At 33.2% G+C, this 19,618-nt stretch overlaps 1 protein-coding gene across 2 annotated transcripts; it reads right to left on the bottom strand.

Annotated features, from left to right (window-relative positions):
• Positions 1 to 208: 208 nt before the first annotated feature.
• On the bottom strand, positions 209 to 13,621 carry LOC127708447 (tripartite motif-containing protein 45-like). 2 transcript variants are annotated; one of them, XM_052213316.1, is made up of 2 exons: positions 13,399 to 13,621; positions 209 to 2,312 (listed from the first exon to the last, which is right to left on the bottom strand). In XM_052213316.1, the coding sequence occupies exon 2, from the start codon at positions 2,301 to 2,303 to the stop codon at positions 669 to 671; it is 1,635 nt and encodes a 544-aa protein (XP_052069276.1). In that variant the 5' UTR covers positions 2,304 to 2,312; positions 13,399 to 13,621; the 3' UTR covers positions 209 to 668. The 2 variants fall into 2 exon arrangements, with proteins under 2 accessions (XP_052069276.1, XP_052069277.1); XM_052213317.1 differs by lacking the exon at positions 13,399 to 13,621 and adding an exon at positions 12,537 to 12,754.
• Positions 13,622 to 19,618: the final 5,997 nt, after the last annotated feature.

The following is a 19,618-nucleotide window of genomic DNA, read 5'->3' as shown; positions in this document are numbered from 1 at the left end:
CTAAAGGTCATCGTACTGCCTTCAACAATGAACAAAAGAAAACCATACAGGTAATAGGTTACTGATGAAAAATGAGAAAATCAAATGAGATGTATGTATGCCCTTGATTTATAATGTATATAATTTTATGTACTTTATACTAGTATTCCTAAAACTCACTCTTCTAGGCTGATATACAGGAACATCATTATTTTATGTATAGACAGAAAAGTTCCTTCATATCTTTAATAACTTTCAACACGACGAAAAACAAATTTTTTCCATTGTAGTTTAAAGATAAGTATCTATAATATAATATTGACAAAGAATTTTCAAAGAAGGGTGAAGTAGTTTCCCTGAAAAAGTCCTTTTGTGAACAATTATGATGCAAAACCTTCTTTGGAATTTTTCGATATTTTGCTATTAGATCACTATTTTGCATGCATGGGGGTCTCGATGAGTGAGTGGTCTAAGTAGTTCAGATTTACTGTTTTATTAGCCTGTCAGCACTGAGTTTGTGAGTTCGACCCCGTTGTGGCTGTTATGTTGGTATCCGATTTAGGATTGCCATATTTCTTGTCGATCGTCGGTAGTTCTCTGTAGTTGCACCGTCTTCCTCCATTACTAAAATTCGCCGTTTTTCTTTTTCTTCACTGCTTTCAGCAGCCTTGTTGGATATTTATAGACTTTTAAATTATATTGTAGACAAGAACGGGACCTTGTGTAAGATTTGCTACAATAATGCAGTTATTTTCCTCGTCATAGGCTAAAGGCCAAGGCTGATACAGTCCATCATGTCGACCGTCTAGCCTTTTGCTTCTGTTTCCATCACTGGCAATAACGATCAGAAATATGTGGCCTGCAACGTATATATTTCCCTTGCAATCTACTGCAATACCAAAAGGTTTATATTCTTCGAACGGTAATTTCCATATAATTTGGTAATCGGAATTAATAACAGCAACATTTTTCTTTTTACTGTTTGTAAAAAAGATTTTGTCCTCAAAAGTTGTGACATATGACCCCCATGGTAATTTGTCTTCGAAAATACGTTTAGGGTTACTCAGTTTCCGATTCATTGTAAAAATACCATCATCTTTCACACAGAATATGATTTTTCCATTGCGATAGGCTATTCCACAGCAAGCATTTGTCGAACTAGTACTTTTAATGACTGTATTCTTTTTTAAATCAATTATATGAAGAGTGCGGAACATTCCGTTGGTAACGGCAACTGTATTTACATCTATAGCGCACACATCAAATATACCTCTGTTTGTAGGTATGGTAAACGAGGAACCATTAACCTCTTGAATGATAAGTTCACCGGAACTGTCAGCCAACACGATCTTCCCACCAGGAAGAACGCAACACCCGGTGATGTCCCCTTTTCTTTCTACGTTGTATAAGTCTGTCATTTCAAGTTTGATATTATCGTAAGCCGACGCACGTTGCATGACTATCTGTCCCTGTGTGTCTTCTCCTTTGGTAATTTTAACCAGAGTTGTCGATTTCCTAACGGTTATTTCTTTTATATTCTCTAGATCATCACATGTGTTTTTATCCCTACTACTTGTGAGAGAAATATTGATATTATCTAATGTACCTTCGCTGTAAATACTATTTAGATAAATCTCCTCTTCATGTACAATATCCTTCATTTCTAGCATGCACACAAACGCATGTATGTCAGTCGCGTAGTTATTAATGTATGTGAAACCCTTTTCTAAATCTATCATTTTGTCTTCTCTTTCCCGCAAGTCGGTAATAAGTTCTCCTACTTCCTTTCTATATTTTTTGGAGACCATTGCCAACTCATTTGAAATTTTTGGCTGATCTCTATTTGTTGATATCTTTTCCTTTATGCTATCTTCTTCAGCAACAATGTTTGTAAGATTATTCTCTCGATCTTTTGCAGCTTTTGCCAGATTACTTGTAACATCCCTCAGGCCCCTCAATAAAAAGTACATTGCTGTTGATGTTTTTACGTTTTTAGCTGCATCGACTAGTATATCAGTGTTTTCGCAATTTCTATGCGTGGAAAGGATACATTTTCGGCATAAAGGAATTTCGTGGTCACGACAATACAATTTTAATTTTTCGCTGTGTTCCTTGCAGAAAAGTTTAGTCTTGCGAATTATCTCTGGAAGTTTCTCATAGTCCGCCATAGTAGAAATACCATGTGTTCTTGTGACTGATGACAGACTATGATGGTGGGAACATTTGTCGCATAGTTTTTCTACACATTCTGGGCACCACGTAACAGCTATGGATGATGTATGACCTGTGACGCAGAGATCACATGATTCTTGAGATGTTGCCATTTGATATATCTAAACGAAACAATCATAATAATATTTTGAATTACTATTATACACGATTATCAATATGGTGAAAATAACATTTTATAAATTTTTGGATTTCCCTTCATCAGGAACGCTCAATCCTAAACATTTAATTTTTATTTAAATCACATTTACAATGTACATGTACAATTAAGAATTTTATTTAAAAATTATTTCCTTTTTTCTTCTTCTGTTTGTTTACATTGCATTTTGGTTAATACTAAATACAGTGTAGTTTTTATCTATATGTGGAGATGTTTGTTGAGAACATATATTTAGATAAGTTCTCGTAAAGTCAAGTGTAGTACATTATACTGCAGCTAAAGGTAGGAGGTTCCATTATAACATTTCCCTTGGGTGAAATGAATATTTTTATTAATCTTTAGTGGTCTGAATTGGTCTTTAAAAACGATTAACGTCTGAATGTTGTCTTGTTCTCCTATCTGTTTGGATAAGCACATATGTTGGGTTATATGGCTACATGATGGTGTATGTGTAGAAAAAGATGATAAATGTTATTTTTCGCATTTTTCTAGAATTGTCCAGTTGAGTGTATATAGCAATTCAGTTACTGAGCTGGTGTTATGGTATCTGTTACAAGAGTGCATAGCTGCTTTGCACTGGAACATCTCAAGTCGGTGTGTTTGTAATATGGTGTGTGGTTCCCAGACACAACTGCTGTATTTTGGCTTTGATCTTACGAGTTATGTATAAGCTTTTTTTTCAACTGTTTTTCAGTTGACCTTTAGGTTTCTCTTTACAAAGTTTAACATGCATGTGGCTGAAGCTGTTACATTATTGACATGTTTGTTCCATTTTAAGTTTTTGTTTTGTATTGTAACTCCAAGATGCTTTGTGGATGTTTTTCTGCATAACATGTTCGTGAAAGAGGGGCTAAAGATACCAAAGGGACATTCAAACTCGTAAGTTGTGAAGAGTGTGGTCAAACTTATTGGATTTTAAATAGTTGTTATCTGCAGGAATGATCATTTTTCATGGTGAAAAGAAATGAGCTAGCCCCCTCCCACTGGCTGCTGATAAATGGTCTTTTTGAAATTTTTGAGTGTCTTCTCAGTTATGATTGACTTGTATATTATGATGTTATCTGCAACTAATCTTATGGTGCTGTGTTTGGTGTATTAACGTTAGTCATTTACATGCATAAGGAACAGGATAGGACCCAAAAATGTTCTTGGGGAACACCAGATGTCACATTAATTTTGTCTGATTGTACACAATCAATAACGGCTGCTTTTTTGACGAATGTGAGAAAAAGCGTCTATCCGTTAGGTGTTGTATTCAATGCCATACCAATTAAGAGATGTCTTTTGTGATGTACTTTGTCAAACGCTTTGGCAAATTCGATCACAATTATATCACTTTGGAGGTATTGTTGTGTTTTTGTAAGACCTTGGTTGAGTGAAAATAGATGAGTTTCACATGATGTTAATCCCCAGAATCCATGTTAAGGATCGTTCACTATTTTGTTATTTTGCAAGTGCTCATCAAAGATACAACGCTTGTAATTTTTGAACGCCAGTTATATATTTGTCCCATGATTTTACGTAGTATGCTGTTAAATTGAATGAGTCTTTGGAATTATTTATTGCATTGTGCTGATCTCCTTTTTTAGGAACTGTGAGCTTTTGCCCCATCACTTGGCGTCCGTCGTCGTCCGTCGTCGTCGTCCGTCCGGTGTAAACATCTCCTCCTCTGAAACTACTGAATTAATTCCAACCAAACTTAAGCTGAATGATCCTTAGGGTATCTAAAATAAAGTTTGTGTTTTATTTTCTGTTTCGTCAAAAAACATGGCCGCCATGGTTAAAAATAGAACATAGGGTTAAAATGCAGTTTTTGGTTATTATCTTGAATATTATTATAGACAAAGATAAACTGTAAACAGCAAAAATGTTCAACAAAGTAAGATCTACAAATAAATTTTATATGACCAAAATTGTCAATTGACCCCTTAAAGAGTTATTGCCCTTTAAGGACAATTTTATACAATTTGTTTATCATGTTTTCTAACTTTAAAAAAATCTTTTCCTCTGAAACTACTGAACCAATTCCAACTAAACTTAAGCTAAATGATACTTATGGTATTTAGAATAAAGTTTGTGTTTTATTTTCAGTTTCGTCAAAAAACATGGCCGCCATGGCTAAAAATAGAACATAGGGGTAAAATGCAGTTTTTGGCTAATATCTCAAATACTAAAGCATTTAGAGCAAATCTGACATTGGGTGAAAATGTTCATTAGGTCAAGTTCTATCAGCCCTGAAATTTTCAGATAAATTTCTAACAACCCATTGTTGGGTTGCTGCCACTAAATTGGTAATTTTAAGGAAATTTTGCAGTTTTTGGTTATTATCTTAAATATTATTATAGATAAAGATAAACTGTAAACAGCAAAAATGTTTAGCAAAGTAAGATCTACAAATAAGTTGTATATGACCAAAATTGTCAATTGAACCCTTAAGGAGTTTTTGTTCTTTAAAGACAATTTTTCACAATTTGTTCATCTAATCTAGTTTGCTTACTTTAAAAAATCTTCTCCTTTGAAACTGCTGAATCATTTTCAGCCAAACTTGGGCTGAATGAGATTCAGAGTATCTTGTATAAATTTTGTATTCTATTTCCTTGTACGTCAAGAAACATAGCCACTATGGCTAAAATGGAACATAGGGGTAAAATGCATTTTTTTGCTTTTGAAGAAAATATGACAGATACAAAGAACATTTAAATGGCATTGTTAAGCCACTCATTAATATATATTGAAAAGCAAAAATAATCATTGATAAAAGATTTAAACAAAAAATTACAGGTGAGCGATTCAGGCTCTTGAGAGCCTCTTGTTTAAAAACAATCCACTGGGGGTTTTTCCTGTTTCCTGTGTCTAGCGAGTTCTCAAATATGTATTTTATTGAGGTTGAGATGTCACTACTAAGCTTTTTTCAGTACCTTTCCGCATATTTGATCAGGACCAGTTGCTGAATAAGGATTGCTCTTATCAGTAATTTGTTTACACCCTTCGTTGCAAAAAGTGACGTTTTTCATATTTGGATAGTGTGATTTTCTCTTGTTCGGTATTGATGTGTTTGTTGTTTCATCAAAATGCTTAATGAAACTGACTATTAAAGATGTTTGCTTTGTCTGATGTACTGTCTGTTATTTTTCGATATTTCCTACGTGCAGCAATGGCTGTATTGTCATTTATCTTACTTTTAATGTAAACAAGTTCTTTTGTAGTTTTTTCTTTCTTGTTTGTGATTGTCTCCTAGGGGATACTTTTTTCTTGGCTAATTTAAGTAGTCTGTCAGTGACTATATTCAAAAGATCATTTGTAGATTAAATGTGGTATTGATCAATGTGTTTGTTCACATCTTGTTTGATGTTTTCGTTCTAACATGTAGCATTTTTATACTGGTAGGTTTCAAACCACTCGAAACGATCCAGAAACAACAAGGGCAATCGCATAAACAATTTGAAGATTCCCGTAAAATTATCGAACTGTCTTGGATTAAGCGACTGCAGACAGCATATACCCTGGGTCTAAATGACAATATAATGGGACAAGGGAACATATCTAAAACTTCTTCTATTGATATCATTAATATTGTTGATAAAAGACAATGTCATATTAGGTCTCATGGCAAACGTATCAATCGAAATCAACGATTTAAACATCGTATAAATTATACACTTGATGTTCCTCTATCTACATTTAAAAACAATGGTAGGCATCAATTATTATGTAAACTGGGTCAAATACCAATAAGTAAAATGATATTTTCAAGGAGTGTACCACAATCTCGTTCTTCAGCCCACTTTATGAATATTCGCGTATAATTACAGCTTTTTGCCACCATTAACTGTTCTCGCGTATCAATAAACCTGAAGATCATAAAGGCATTTTCTGAAAATTAAATATATAAACAGAGGTATTGATTTCATCAACTTATCGAGTATATTTAATGACTCTACCATTCAAAACGTTATACCTCCCTATTTTAATATCACAGAACCACCTATTATTTCGTATACACACAAAAAACCCAGCAGAAGTTTAATTTTTAATTATACGTCAATAACATCAGACGTCAGAGTAGAAACAATACTCCTTTAACTTGAGACTGTGAATCATCGAATTTTGGATATGATCCCTATGACCATGTTATTACGGGGGACCTCAATACCGTTCAAGAACGAAAGTTTAAAAACTTTTTGAAAAAGGACCAAAATATCGTCCTCCATTTAAAATAGATTGGAAACAGTGTCGTCAGGTCGCAAAGGATGCTCTTTCATTGTATTCTAAAAATTGGTGGAAACGGGAAAATTCTCTTTATTCTTATTTAAATAAATGTATGAATGTTGTGGATATTCGAATATCACAATTTTGAAATTAATTTAGAATACATAATACGCCTATTTCTAGAATAAGAAACAAACTTCAAGTACTCGCAAAGCGGTTTGTGTGTGTACCGGCCGACAAAGCAGCCAACAATGTGATGGTGGTATGCCGTAAATACAACACGGACGTTCTTAAGAATGCAATTTTAAATTCTTCTACATTGAAGTCCGAACGCTCCACAGACAGTCATATAGTACACAATCATATCATAACCACATCACAGCTTAGGGCCTATTCTGAACATTTGAAGGTTCCTACTATGTATTGGTTAAACTACACAAAAACCTAACTGGTCCCTAACTACTATCAAAGAACTTATCATTAACTTTTATAAAAAAGCATATAAAAATAGTGAAATTTACTATTTTTGGAGTGTAAAAAAGTCTTTGGATGTTTTTGATAAATATCGTGCCTTTCATAGTCCTTTTGATTCTGTTGACAGTTTTGACTTTTCAACTTTTTACACTACACTTCCACACAATCTTATCAAACGAAACTTTTCCTATTGGATTAAATGGTTGTTTGGTAAATCTGAATGCAAATATATTTGCTACAACTCATAAAGCCTTCTTCTCTAATGAGAAAGGTAAATATGCTACATATACTTACTGGAGGTGTGATGAGATGATTGAAGCTTTTAATTTTCTCCTTGATAAAATTTATGTACGTTTCGGCAATGAAGTTTATCGACAGGTTCTACATATTCCTATAGGCACCAATTGCGCCCCTTTAATATCAGACTTATTCTTGTACTATTATGAATCACAGTTTATGACCAAACTTAGTAAAGACCCGTCTAAAATGCATTTAATTGATAAATTCGACAACACTTATCGTTATCTTAATGATATTTTTTCGTTAAATAATCAAGAATTTTCTAAATATACTGCCGAAATTTACCCAAAGGAACTTACTTGGAATAAATCAAATATAAACGGTAATAACTCTCCTTTCCTAGATTTAGATATTTCCGTTTTACACGGGAAACTACCCAAAAATTTACGACAAAAAGTACGATTTTTCGTTCCCTGTTGTTAATTTTCCTTTTTTGGACGGTGATGTTTCTTTGGCACTATCTTACGGTGTTTATATGTCACAACCCGTTCGCTATGCCCGTGTCTGTAGTGACGTTTTGGATTTCAATGAACTTAATCTATGTATTACTGGTAAATTATCAAGTCAGGGATTTTGTTACCACAAATTATTTGAAACCTTTATTAAATTCTTTCACAGATATAAAGATTTGGTTTGGACGTTTGGTTGTTCCTGTAGAAAACTTATTTTTAACGGGATAGCACATCCTAATTTTTACGAAGATGTTGTTTACCGAGCCCGGAAATTTTGATACGATCCGGGTAAACTTATCGATCCTTTAAATAAACTTATTCTAAAAGGTTACCAATTCAACACTATACTCAGATCTTTGAACATTGTTTTTATTGGTATTAATATTGATTTTGCTATCAGTAAATTAAAATCAAACTCAATATTATTTTTATATACATATATATGCACATTCATGGCTCTACAATCTGTCGACACCTGTATCTTGGCATTGCACAAGGTCATGTTTTTCTCTGACTGTTAATGACGTCTTTATACTAAATCCATTGGATGTTGGATGTGTACTGATTGATGTTTTAGTCTTAGATGCATGATTTTTATTAGTTGTTATTGGCTTTGAACTAGCTGTGAGTAACTGTGAGTACTCTCAGATCTCTACTTAGTGTCTTTTTGCTGTGGGGATGTATAAGTACACTGCCACGTCCACTCTGTGTTTTTGTTAGAAGTTTTTGTGCTTTGTATCGGTCTGATGAGTTAAGCCCTTTTCAGCTGATTTGTTTAGTTTGTTCTTATTATGAACTGTTATACCACTGTCCCAGGTTAGGGAAGGGTTGTTGCGCCTTCAAACTAGTTAACCTGCCACATTCTGTATGTGCCTGTCCGAATAGTTGAAATATTCTCCACTTTGTTGACCATGCATTTGTTTGACTTCTTAATATTTTTAAACTTCATTATGCTTAGACAGAATACTTTGGGATAAATATATATGTATATGGACCTTTCAAGTCTTAAATAAACATTATTTTATACAATGAAAGTTCCAACTATGTACTGGCTTCCATAGCTGCACAAAACACCTTACAAATATAGATTTATTTCGTCTTCAAGCCATTGTTCCACTACTAAACTGTCTTTTCTACGTACTAGTACACTTGGTACAATCAAAATAATAAATTGTTCAAAAAAGGCCTTTGAAAATAGTGGAACTAATTACTTTTAGAGTGTCAAAAATTCGTTTGAAGAACTTGATAAAAGAGGGACGAATGATACCAGAGGGACAGTAAAACTCACAGATCGAAAACAAACTGACAACGCCATGGCCAAAAATAAAAAGACAAACAGACAAATAATAGTACAGATGACACAACATAGAAAACTAAAGACTAAGCAACACGAACCCCACCAAAAACTGGGGGTGATCTCAGGTGCTCCGGAAGGGTAAGCAGATCCTGCTCCACATGTGGCACCCGTCGTGTTGCTTATGTTATTACAAATCCGGTAAATAGTATAATTCGGTAGGTCATTGCATGCTTATATTGGTGATTTTGAATTCGTTCAAAGTTTTGATTTTTCTACCTTTTATACCACTTTGCCTCATAATCTAATTAAGAAACAAATCACACACCTAATTAAATGGGCATTTAAAAAGTCAGTATGCGAATATATATGTTCAACTCTTTTAGGCCTTTTTTTAGTAACAATAAACAAAAGAACTATGTCAATTGGACCTGCTTTGATACGATTACTGCCCTTGAATTTTTACTAGATAACATTTTTGTTCGCTTTGAAGATTCCGTTTATCGTCAAGTTATCGGAATTCCAATGGGGACTAACTATGCACCACTTATTGCAGACCTTTTTTTGTATTGTTATGAGTTACAATTCATGACTAAAATCAGCAAAGACCCATCGAAACAACATCTGATACATAAATTTAATAACACTTTTATATATTTGGATGATATATTGGCTTTCAATAATGAAGACTTCAGTATGTACACTAAAGATATTTATCCTGCTGAACTGACTTTAAATAAAGCTAATACTAACAATGAACACTGCCCGTTCCTGGATCTTGATATCTATATCTTCAACGGGAAGCTTTATACCAAAATTTATGATAAAAGAGATGATTTTTCATTTCCTATTGTTAATTATTCAATTTTAGATGGTGACGTTCCTTTGTCACCATCTTATGGTGTTTATATATCTGAACTTGTTCGATTCGCTCGTTTATGTAACAACGTATTTGATTGTAACGATAGAAATCTCTGTATTACTGAAAAATTATTACACCAGGGTTTTCGATATCACAAACTAGTCAAAACATTTACTAAATTTTATCATCGGTACACGGACATCATTCGTAAATATAATTTAAATCAACATGCAGACATCTTAAACGTTCAGGTATTTCACATCCAATTTTTTATGGTAATATTCTATACAAAGCACAAATATGTCGACATTCACCTCAAAAGCTAACCAAACCTTCAAACAGACTTATGCAGAAGGGATATAGTTACGATTCTGTTGTCAGGTCATTAATGATGGCATATTTTGGTATTAATATTGATTCACTCATAGGGTCTTTGCATCGGAAATAAACACATTTGTTCTAAAACCAGTTGTTGGCATGATACGGGAGGTATTGTGCTTGATCTTGATATGATGAAGACATAATCTTTCTATCAGTTTAATTAAGGTCTGATGCTGGCCATTGTTAATTTATGTATTATTGTCATTTTGCTTAGTTTCTTTTGTTACCTATTCTGACATCGGACTCGGACTTCTTTTAAACTGAGTTTTACTGTGCTTATTGCTGTGTGTTTGTTTTTTCTACATTGGCTAGAGGTATAGGGGGAGGGTCGAGATCTCAAAAAAACATGTTTAACCCCGCCGCATTTTTGCGCCTGTCCCAAGTCAGGAGCCTCTGGCCTTTGTTATTCTTTTTTTAATTTTAGTTCATTTATATGTTTTGGAGTTGAGTGTGACGTCCATTTTCATTGAACTAGTACACTTTTTTTGTTTAGGGGCCAGCTGAAGCCCGCCTCCGGGTGCGAGATTTTCTCGCTGTGTTGAATACCCATTGGTGGCCTTCGGCTGCTTTCTGCTCAATGTTTAGGTTGTTGTCTCTTTGAAATATTCCCAGTTTCCATTTTCAATTTTATTATCTTGTCTGTTTTTTTTCATCCCAAATTGTTGTCAATAAAATGAAATTCAATATGACTGTCATACAAGTGAGAGGTTTAGCTAGCAATAAACCAGGTTTAATACACCATTTTCTACGTAAGGAAATGTCTGTTCAAAGTCAGGAATATGACAGTTGTTTTCCATTCGTTGATGTGTTTGAGCTTTTAATTTTCCCATTTGATAAGGGACTTTCCTTTTTGAATTTTCCATGGCTATTTTACTTTTTATCTTGTTGACATGACAGTTGTCTTGTTTTGATTTGTTCTTTTATTGTTATTCTACTGGTGATATTAAGGAGCTTAGTGGGAATCCAACAAGAAATGTTAAAGGCTGCTACGAATGTCAATATCAAGTTGACCTGCTGCAGAATTATGCATGGCATATTTGGTAAAACAAATTTGGCTATTGACCGTGACACAATTGTTTTGAAAATTATACATTTTTTCATCATTAAAGACTGTGCTTAAGAGTTAGTTTAACATATTGCATTCGCGCAAAGGAAAAAGAAAAAGGATCAGACACAAGTAAAACAAAATTATAAGGTCATATCCACAATACAATATATATATATCAATATGAGTTGAATGTGATTATTCATTCTTTGATATCAACAACATAAATATTTCTAAACTATACTGAACAAAAGAACGACAGAGATGATGATGATGATGATGGTGTGCGTTTTAAGTATATTGATATTATACCACGAGAAATCGTTTGCTCTCTTTATAAAATTAAGACTGGTTTGATAAATTTGCGGATTTTGATCGGAGGAAAGAGTTTTTTCTAACAAAACCAATAGTTTTGTGTCCAAATTGCAGCCTTCGGGAAGCCAGCTGAGACCATTAAACACTAATCTTTCTTTTTAAGTTCGTTCATTTAAATCGAAAGAACAACCAAAGAAAAAATGGCGCATGTCCTCAATATCAAATCCACATCTACATGTTGGAATAGATATAATGATAACTCTAAATATTTCACAATTCAAAAAAAAGGTGTCGACATCTAAATTGGCTTTAGATTATATTCAATTTTCTACAACCATATAAATAAACATGGCGAAAAAGGTGAAATAACAAAAATACCGAACTCCAATGAAAACTCAAAAGGGAAAGTTCCTTATCAAATGGCAAAATCAAAAGCTCAAACACATGAAACTAAGGGAAAACAACTGTCATATTCCTGACTTGGGAGAGGCATTTTCTTATGTAGAAAATGGTGGATTAAACCTGGTTTAATAGCTAGCTAAACCTTTCACTTATATGACAGTCGCATAGAATTCCTCTTTATTGAGCAAAACAAACAGATGGATTCTCATTTAGAATGTCGCGTTTTTTAATGATATTTTGATAATGACATTTCGAACTGACATGTTCAGATTAATCCAACGTTTCATTGTTGAGGTAATAAATGACTGGGAAGTCAGCGTCAGCCTGCAAAAAGGTAATATGACACTTTGTCCATTTCACAAGGGAAATTGTGTCGTACTTTGAGACTTAGGGGGCATTATTGTTTTGATTTTAATAAAAAGAGTTTTACTCACGAGTCCGAACTGTAACTAATGTCTATACTTGGGACAGTGTGATTCTTCAAATCTTTATTAGACCTTCCACATTTGACGTTGCTATAAATCACAAGCCAGAAGTGTTTGTATAGGAGAGTAAACATTCAGTTAGAAAATGGAGGTTTATATTTGTCGTCATATTTTTCGTCGGCAAAACATCCGTTTAAACGAAATTCACAAGAAGGATGTTCTATTCAGAATAGTTTTTCAAGTGTGATAATAGTCTTCCGTTGGTGTTTTTTTTAGCAATTTAAACTTACTAGTTTACCTGTGAGAGACATACCAATTAAAAACTTATAATATGTACATTTACACAACCCTTTTAATAGAACCGATTGACGAGTGAGCGATTATTTCATTATACATGTTATATGCATAACACTTTTGTAACTGCATGTTTACTCTCCTATACAAACACTTCTGCCTTGTGATTTATAACAGTCACGAAAAAGGCGTTGCTATCGAACACTTGGTTCCAAAAGTGATGGAATATACATGTACGTGGAAAGAGCTCAAGTTTGGGAAAATGTGTGATGCAAAAGTTTAGGGTTTTTTTTATCAAAAAAAGTAGAAATCTATTTAAGGATCTGGTACAAAATATTGGATGTCTGTTATTTGTCTCCGATAAACATTCGAAAACCTGGGAACTTATATATCTAATGGTCCCGGTCAAAACATATTTTAATAGTGTATAATATTTAATTGGTTTCGTTTTTAACTATGGTGTTGGATTTGAGATGATTGAGCCTTTTCAATTCCTTCAACTTCTTTTGATATCTTTTGACATATGGGCTATATTAGAGAATAAGTGACGAAAATAAAAATTAATGATATGACTTACCTGAAAAAGGAATAAAACAACCCCAAAATGATTATTTCCTCACATTTAACTGAAAAAATATTAAGTGTTTTTCTTACATGTCGATGTCCATTTGAGAAACGTTAAATGTTTTTGTATAATGCATTCTGCTTTTTTACAGGTAATTTAAATTCTTTGAAAGGTGATTAAAAAAAATCTTTTGATTTATGATCTTTATTTCGATATTTAATTGTCACAAACTGCGTTGTTGTGTTCATATGTGATACTTCTTATCAAAACAGGTTTTTATTATGTATATGTTTAAATGGTAATTCGATCGTTATCTTAGGTTAGAAATATGATTCATAATTTATCGGTGGGTTTTAAATTTTGAAAGACAAACAATCATTTTGTACATGTCTTTTAAATGAACTTATCATTATTTAAGCACTTAAATATGTGTCATCCTTGTGGATTACAATTAAAGATCGGCGCCTCTGCTGGTATACTGCCAAAGCCAAAGCATAGCAGATTAAGGGATTGCGCTCCGTAATGGGTCTACATATATGGTTAAGCATAAACTTTTTTAAATGTCCCACTCATAACGTTGACTTGGTGGGTCGTTTTTTTCAACATCGTGGATCTGCAACTATTAGCATCCAAGTTTACCAGTGTTTCGGTATTGTCAAGATCTTTAAGGATACAATTTGTAAAATATCGTAGTAACATAACAATTTCAAGTGTTTATTTCAGCTAAACTTTTCGATAACTGCAAACAAATCAATTATATGTTGTTTCTTTCGGTCCAGTAAGGGACATTTGAAATGATTTTTGATTACGTTCCAAAATTTGTACATATTTTCTCATAAAAATATCAATAGCAGTATAAGTTTAATCTTTCTACAAAGGTACGGAGTGCTTTGCAGTATCAAAATTACAGATGTCCGCTGCTAAGGTTCAAGAACCACCCCAATCAATGCATATATTGTCATTCACATATATAACTCAACTAACTGTTATGTCATCTCCGTGAATTGCCACGACATTGATATATTTGACTTTAAAAAAGCGATCAGCTGTATATGTACGATTTCCTATCCATCTATCATATCGATCAATAAGCATATTTCTATCCCGAAAGTCAAACAGAACGAGCCTGATATGTCACGGGTTCCTTTTTTGGTTTTTAATTCTTCTGCATTTAAGTTATGTCGTCATGTATTCATGCAAGCTTAAATTGTTACTAACATGTAAAACATCTAGCTCATTGCACCGGTAAAGTATAAAACATTGTTAATATTCATGATCAATAAACATGTTCTCGACTGTGTATGCAGGTAATATTTGTCACTGGACGTTAACTTAAAACATATACATGAACATGACTAATGTAATACAATGTAATGTGATGATAAAACCTACCTTTGTCAGAACCATATTTGGAAAATATATATTCCGACAATAAATCAACCCGGCCACCAAACACCTTCTCTGCTTCTTTTGAACGTGTAAATAAACGTCGAAGAACGTGTTTGTCTAAATATTGTTCATTTCCGCCGCAAAACTAATAATTTTCCTTCCCTTCAGCAAGGGATTTTTTATTTCTGTTACCACTGTGCTGTTAAAGACTGGTTTTCCTTTACAAAATAAAACCTGTCAATTGAGTCCATCATCTCCACCAAACTGTGACATCTCTGTATGTAAAGGCTGCGGTTGTATTCTTTTGAAAGTGTAAATAAAGCCCAAGAACGTGTTTGTCTAAATATTGTTCATTTCCGCCGCAAAACTAATTATTTTCCTTCCCTTCAGCAAGGGATTATTTATTTCTGTTACCACTGTGCTGTTGAAGACTGGTTTTCCTTCACAGAATAAAAAGCTGTCAATTCAATCCATCATCTCCACCAAACTGTGACATCTCTGTATGTAAAGGCTGCGGTTGTATTCTTTGACATTGATGTCTGTGAAACTTTCTTGGTCCCTATAATAAGTGTTGTTTATACCATTTTTTTCCTCCCAACATTTTACATAAAAGGAAACGTTCTCACCTCTAGCTTGTTTAACCTGCAGAGTTGACATAAATCTGTCACCTTCATGACGTGTTATGATACCGTAGATAGTTGTAAATTTGCTGTTTCTGTAACCCTGTTGTTTTGACGGCTTCTAACTGAATGAAAATTCCATCCTTTTCTTTTATCTTTTCTACAAAATGATCAATTACCTTATGGCATGTGTTACTTTGTCATCCTGGGTGCGCATACAGCAACTAAAAATAGGTTAATTCAGTAGTGTCAAAATGCAATGCTCCCTACAGAAACTAAGGTATTTGGTCCACATAATGAACTAGAAAGAACCAAACTGCTGTAGCAGTTGGTTGGTGTTTGGAAACGAAAAGAAACAACGCCATATCAAAAAGTAAAAAAACAAAAATACCGAACTCCAAGGAAAATCCTTTTTCAAATGGCAAAATCAAAAGCTCAAACACATCAAACGAATAGAAAACAGCTGTCATATTCCTGACTTGGTGCAGGCATTTCCTTATGTAGAAAATGGTGAATTTAACCCGGTTTTATTGCTAGCTAAACCTCTCACTTGTATGACGGTCGCATAAAATTCCAATACATTGACAACAATGAGTGAACAAAACAAACAGAAATAATAGGTAAAAATGTCAAAAATAGGGGTACAACAATCAACATTGTGCTATAATCTTAATCATTATAAAAATAAACAAATATCTCTACAAAGAAATACGAAATTGCATCAGACAAAGCACACAAACAAAAATGAAAGACAATAATTTTAAAAAATGACCACAGCACAACAACACATTGGCGGGATGCATAAGTACCGAGCCACGCGAAAAGAATATTTCCATAAATAGACTAAACAGTAGAGGTTAATAATTTACAAAGACAAATAAAAGAACATTATAACACGTAATGAAGATGATAAACAACATCAGTACCTAGAACCTATACTTCAAGACCATCATGTATATATTATTTGTGAAGGTGATATGGAATATTTATCGACAAGGTCTTGGTATCTTCCGATGAACTTTTTTAGAAAAAGGACGAGACGTTATTTGATATAACACAGGTTCATCAACTTTTTGCTCAGAACTGATGACGTTTTATAAAGTCTGAGTAGAAGCTGCAATCTCTTGAATACCGAATGAGCAGGGAAATGTAAATCCCATATGCAGGTGAAGTCTGTATATTGCAACTTAGGTGGGGGAAATTGATAATTCCAAAATTAAAATCGTCTCGTTTGTCATAGGATCTGGTATTGAGATGACTGCTTCTGTCGAATTCGAGGTATAAGTCTAAAAATGAGGCGGATGAAGCCGTATCTGTTGTTACTTTAATTTTTTGTTCTGGAGGATATATTAAAGGAACCCAGTCAGAAACGTTTGGATTGTTAATGGAAAGAACATCATCAATATATCTGAGTGTGATATTAAATGATCTTCCTTCTTTGATCTTCTTGTTTTTGACAAGTATCTGAAAGAACTCCGACTCATATGAAAATGAAAAGAGGTCGGTAAGGAGAGGCGCACAATTTGTTCCCATAGAAATTCCGACAATTTGTTGAAAAAGTTTACCTCCAAATTCAACAAATATGTTGCCAATAAGAAACTCCATCATACTGATCACTTGTTCCTCTGTGTGGCATGTTTTACCTTTTTGTTCACTATTAACAAAATATTGCCGAATGGTATCCAAAAGTAATAAATTTATAGCGTATGCTACCATTTTTATATTGAAAAGCATTGTTGGTTATTTCTTTTAGACTATTTTTCAATTTCACATGGGGAATGGTGGTATACAGGGTTGAAAAATTAAAGGATTTGATAGAATTAATTTCAGAGAAAGATCGAGATTTAATATTATCCAGAATTTTTTAGAATCCACATATTGTTAATACGACTACGCGAGTAAACAGTTTCACAGTATTTCTGAAGACCCTCTATCACAGCGGACAGAATTTTTGTCAATCTAATGGACAATTCTTTTGTAGAACATGTAGATGAGCCGGTAATGTACAGTTGTGTGTATGGAATTTTGTGAAGAATAGGTATCCAATACAAACAAGGTAAGTCTTCAGATTTGCTGTTCAATGTAATGTCCATTGAAGCCATGAAGGACTTATGATTCGCCAAAATCTCATCCTTGTCAAATGATATGTTTTTGTATGTGAGATTACCTGAGTGCTCATTTATTCCGAATTCTTTTTCAAGACACTCGTAGTAGTACGATTTACATACAAAGACAATATTGTTAAAGGAATTGTTCGCAGGAACAATAACATATTTATCGTGAAGAGATGATAGACATTTCACAGCTTCTCTGTCTCTGAAAACGGTTTTTTAAGGTATTTTTCCAAATCAAGGTCCTGCAATGCATGCTTATAGTTAAATACTTTAGATGCAATGGTTTTGGTGTAACTGAAGGATACAATAAAAACAGACTGATTTTAAAAATAAAGTGGAATTTTATATTTTAGAATCAAAAACGTCTTTCCATGGAATTATAACACTAAAAACTGGAATATATAACTTAATATTTTTTAAGCTGGTGCCATGTTCTCCCCATTAACCCTGCTACTGCCAGATTGAAATTTTAAACGATGTAACGTACACCACAATTGTTTGACGTCCGACAATTTTTGACTTATGTACAGGATTGAGATATCTATTCTAATCATTATATACTGCAGAACTTATAGTATGTACAGATGTCAAAATGTATGTTTTATAAAGATAAGGGTGATTTATATGAGTCATCAATAAATCTATTATGATCATTGTATACTGCAAAACAGATGTCAAAATACACATGATATATGTATTATATAGATGATGGTGATGCATATGAATTTCTCGTTGTGATAAATTCCGATATTCTCAACTGTGTTATACGACAAGAAAAAACTTAAAATATGCATTGTATGCCTAATACTGTCAAAAATTATTATTTTCTGCAAAGATTTGCGGAAAATCGTATCCCATTTCACCGATCATGCGCTCCCAACAGATCAGTAATAAGGAGAAATAAAAATCACAAATAACATTAAAGGTGGCAACAAATGTCTCTTCAGTGATGCTCGAGGCCAAAATATTTGAAAATACATAGCTTATTAAAAATATAAAGAGCTAATGACCCAAAAAATACAAAAACGTTATAATCAAAATCGAACAAGGAATCAGAGCTTTGCGTGATTGGGATATATTCCTTAATTTAAACTAATTTCCGAAATTTTGTAACAGCAAATTTTAATAACACAAAATCCGTATTTTCATGCCTAAACCGATCGAAGTACTGGCTTCTGGGCTGGTGATACCCCCAGGGACTAACAGTCCAGCAGCAGATGTATCCAGATGCAAATAACTACAAGCTTGAAATTCAATAGATTATCAACATGATAGATTATTTTTCCTATAATATTTTTGTTGTTTGGTAAGCAGTTCATATCGCTTCATATGAAGATAGTTAATAACCTGTCCACACACCTAGCTGTTCACAAATACTACGATTAAGATCAAAATTTAGTGTATCTATGGCATAACAGAAAGGATTAAAAATCAGTTGTATTAAATCTAGACTATCTCCAATGCAAGATTTTGCGAAAAATTCACTTCCTCAATAAGGTTCTAGATGAGATTCAGAATAGAGAATAATATGCCAATACTACAGAAAAATTGGTTAAACAATAGAAAAAAAAAGACAAATGGTTTGAAAAATAAAGAAAAGAGAATAATGAGGTGCTGATATATGAAAAAAGAGAATAATGGTCAAAATGTATAAAGAATAGAGAAAAATGACTTGAAATATTAAAGAATACATAATTGAAGGACTCCCAACCAAACCCTCCTTTATCAACTATAATCTCTATCAATCGTAATGGTCATGACTGTTTCAACTGATTCAAAAGTAAATAGAAAATGCGATAAAATATAAGGACTCTTGTTACAATGTTATATAACTTACATGATGGACTAATTTAATTTAATCTAATTAAATACAGCTCGGTTATATTGCAAAATATATATTTTCTAGTTGCAATTTTGGTTCCTATAAAAATACTTATAATATCTATGGTTTTCTGCCGTTCATCAAGAATCTTGATGGGCCAGTAATGCTACACTTTATTGTGTATAAAAGACTTCCATATAGTTTTGGTTAGTGGATTGTCTAAAAAGTTTTCTATACTGTCTTTCCTATATTGTAACCAGAGCTTTTTTATATCAATGAACCAACTA

The sequence above is a fragment of the Mytilus californianus genome, unplaced genomic scaffold, assembly GCF_021869535.1.
Source record: "Mytilus californianus isolate M0D057914Y unplaced genomic scaffold, xbMytCali1.0.p SCAF_7, whole genome shotgun sequence".
Classification (NCBI taxonomy): domain Eukaryota; kingdom Metazoa; phylum Mollusca; class Bivalvia; order Mytilida; family Mytilidae; genus Mytilus; species Mytilus californianus.
Note: the sequence above shows the minus strand (reverse complement) of the source record. Positions and strands in the feature narration are given on the sequence as shown.

Coding starts and splice junctions, on each gene's coding strand:
- LOC127708447 (XM_052213316.1), bottom strand. CDS start 2,303: ATGGCAACATCTCAAGAATCATGTGATCTCTGCGTCACAGGTCATACA.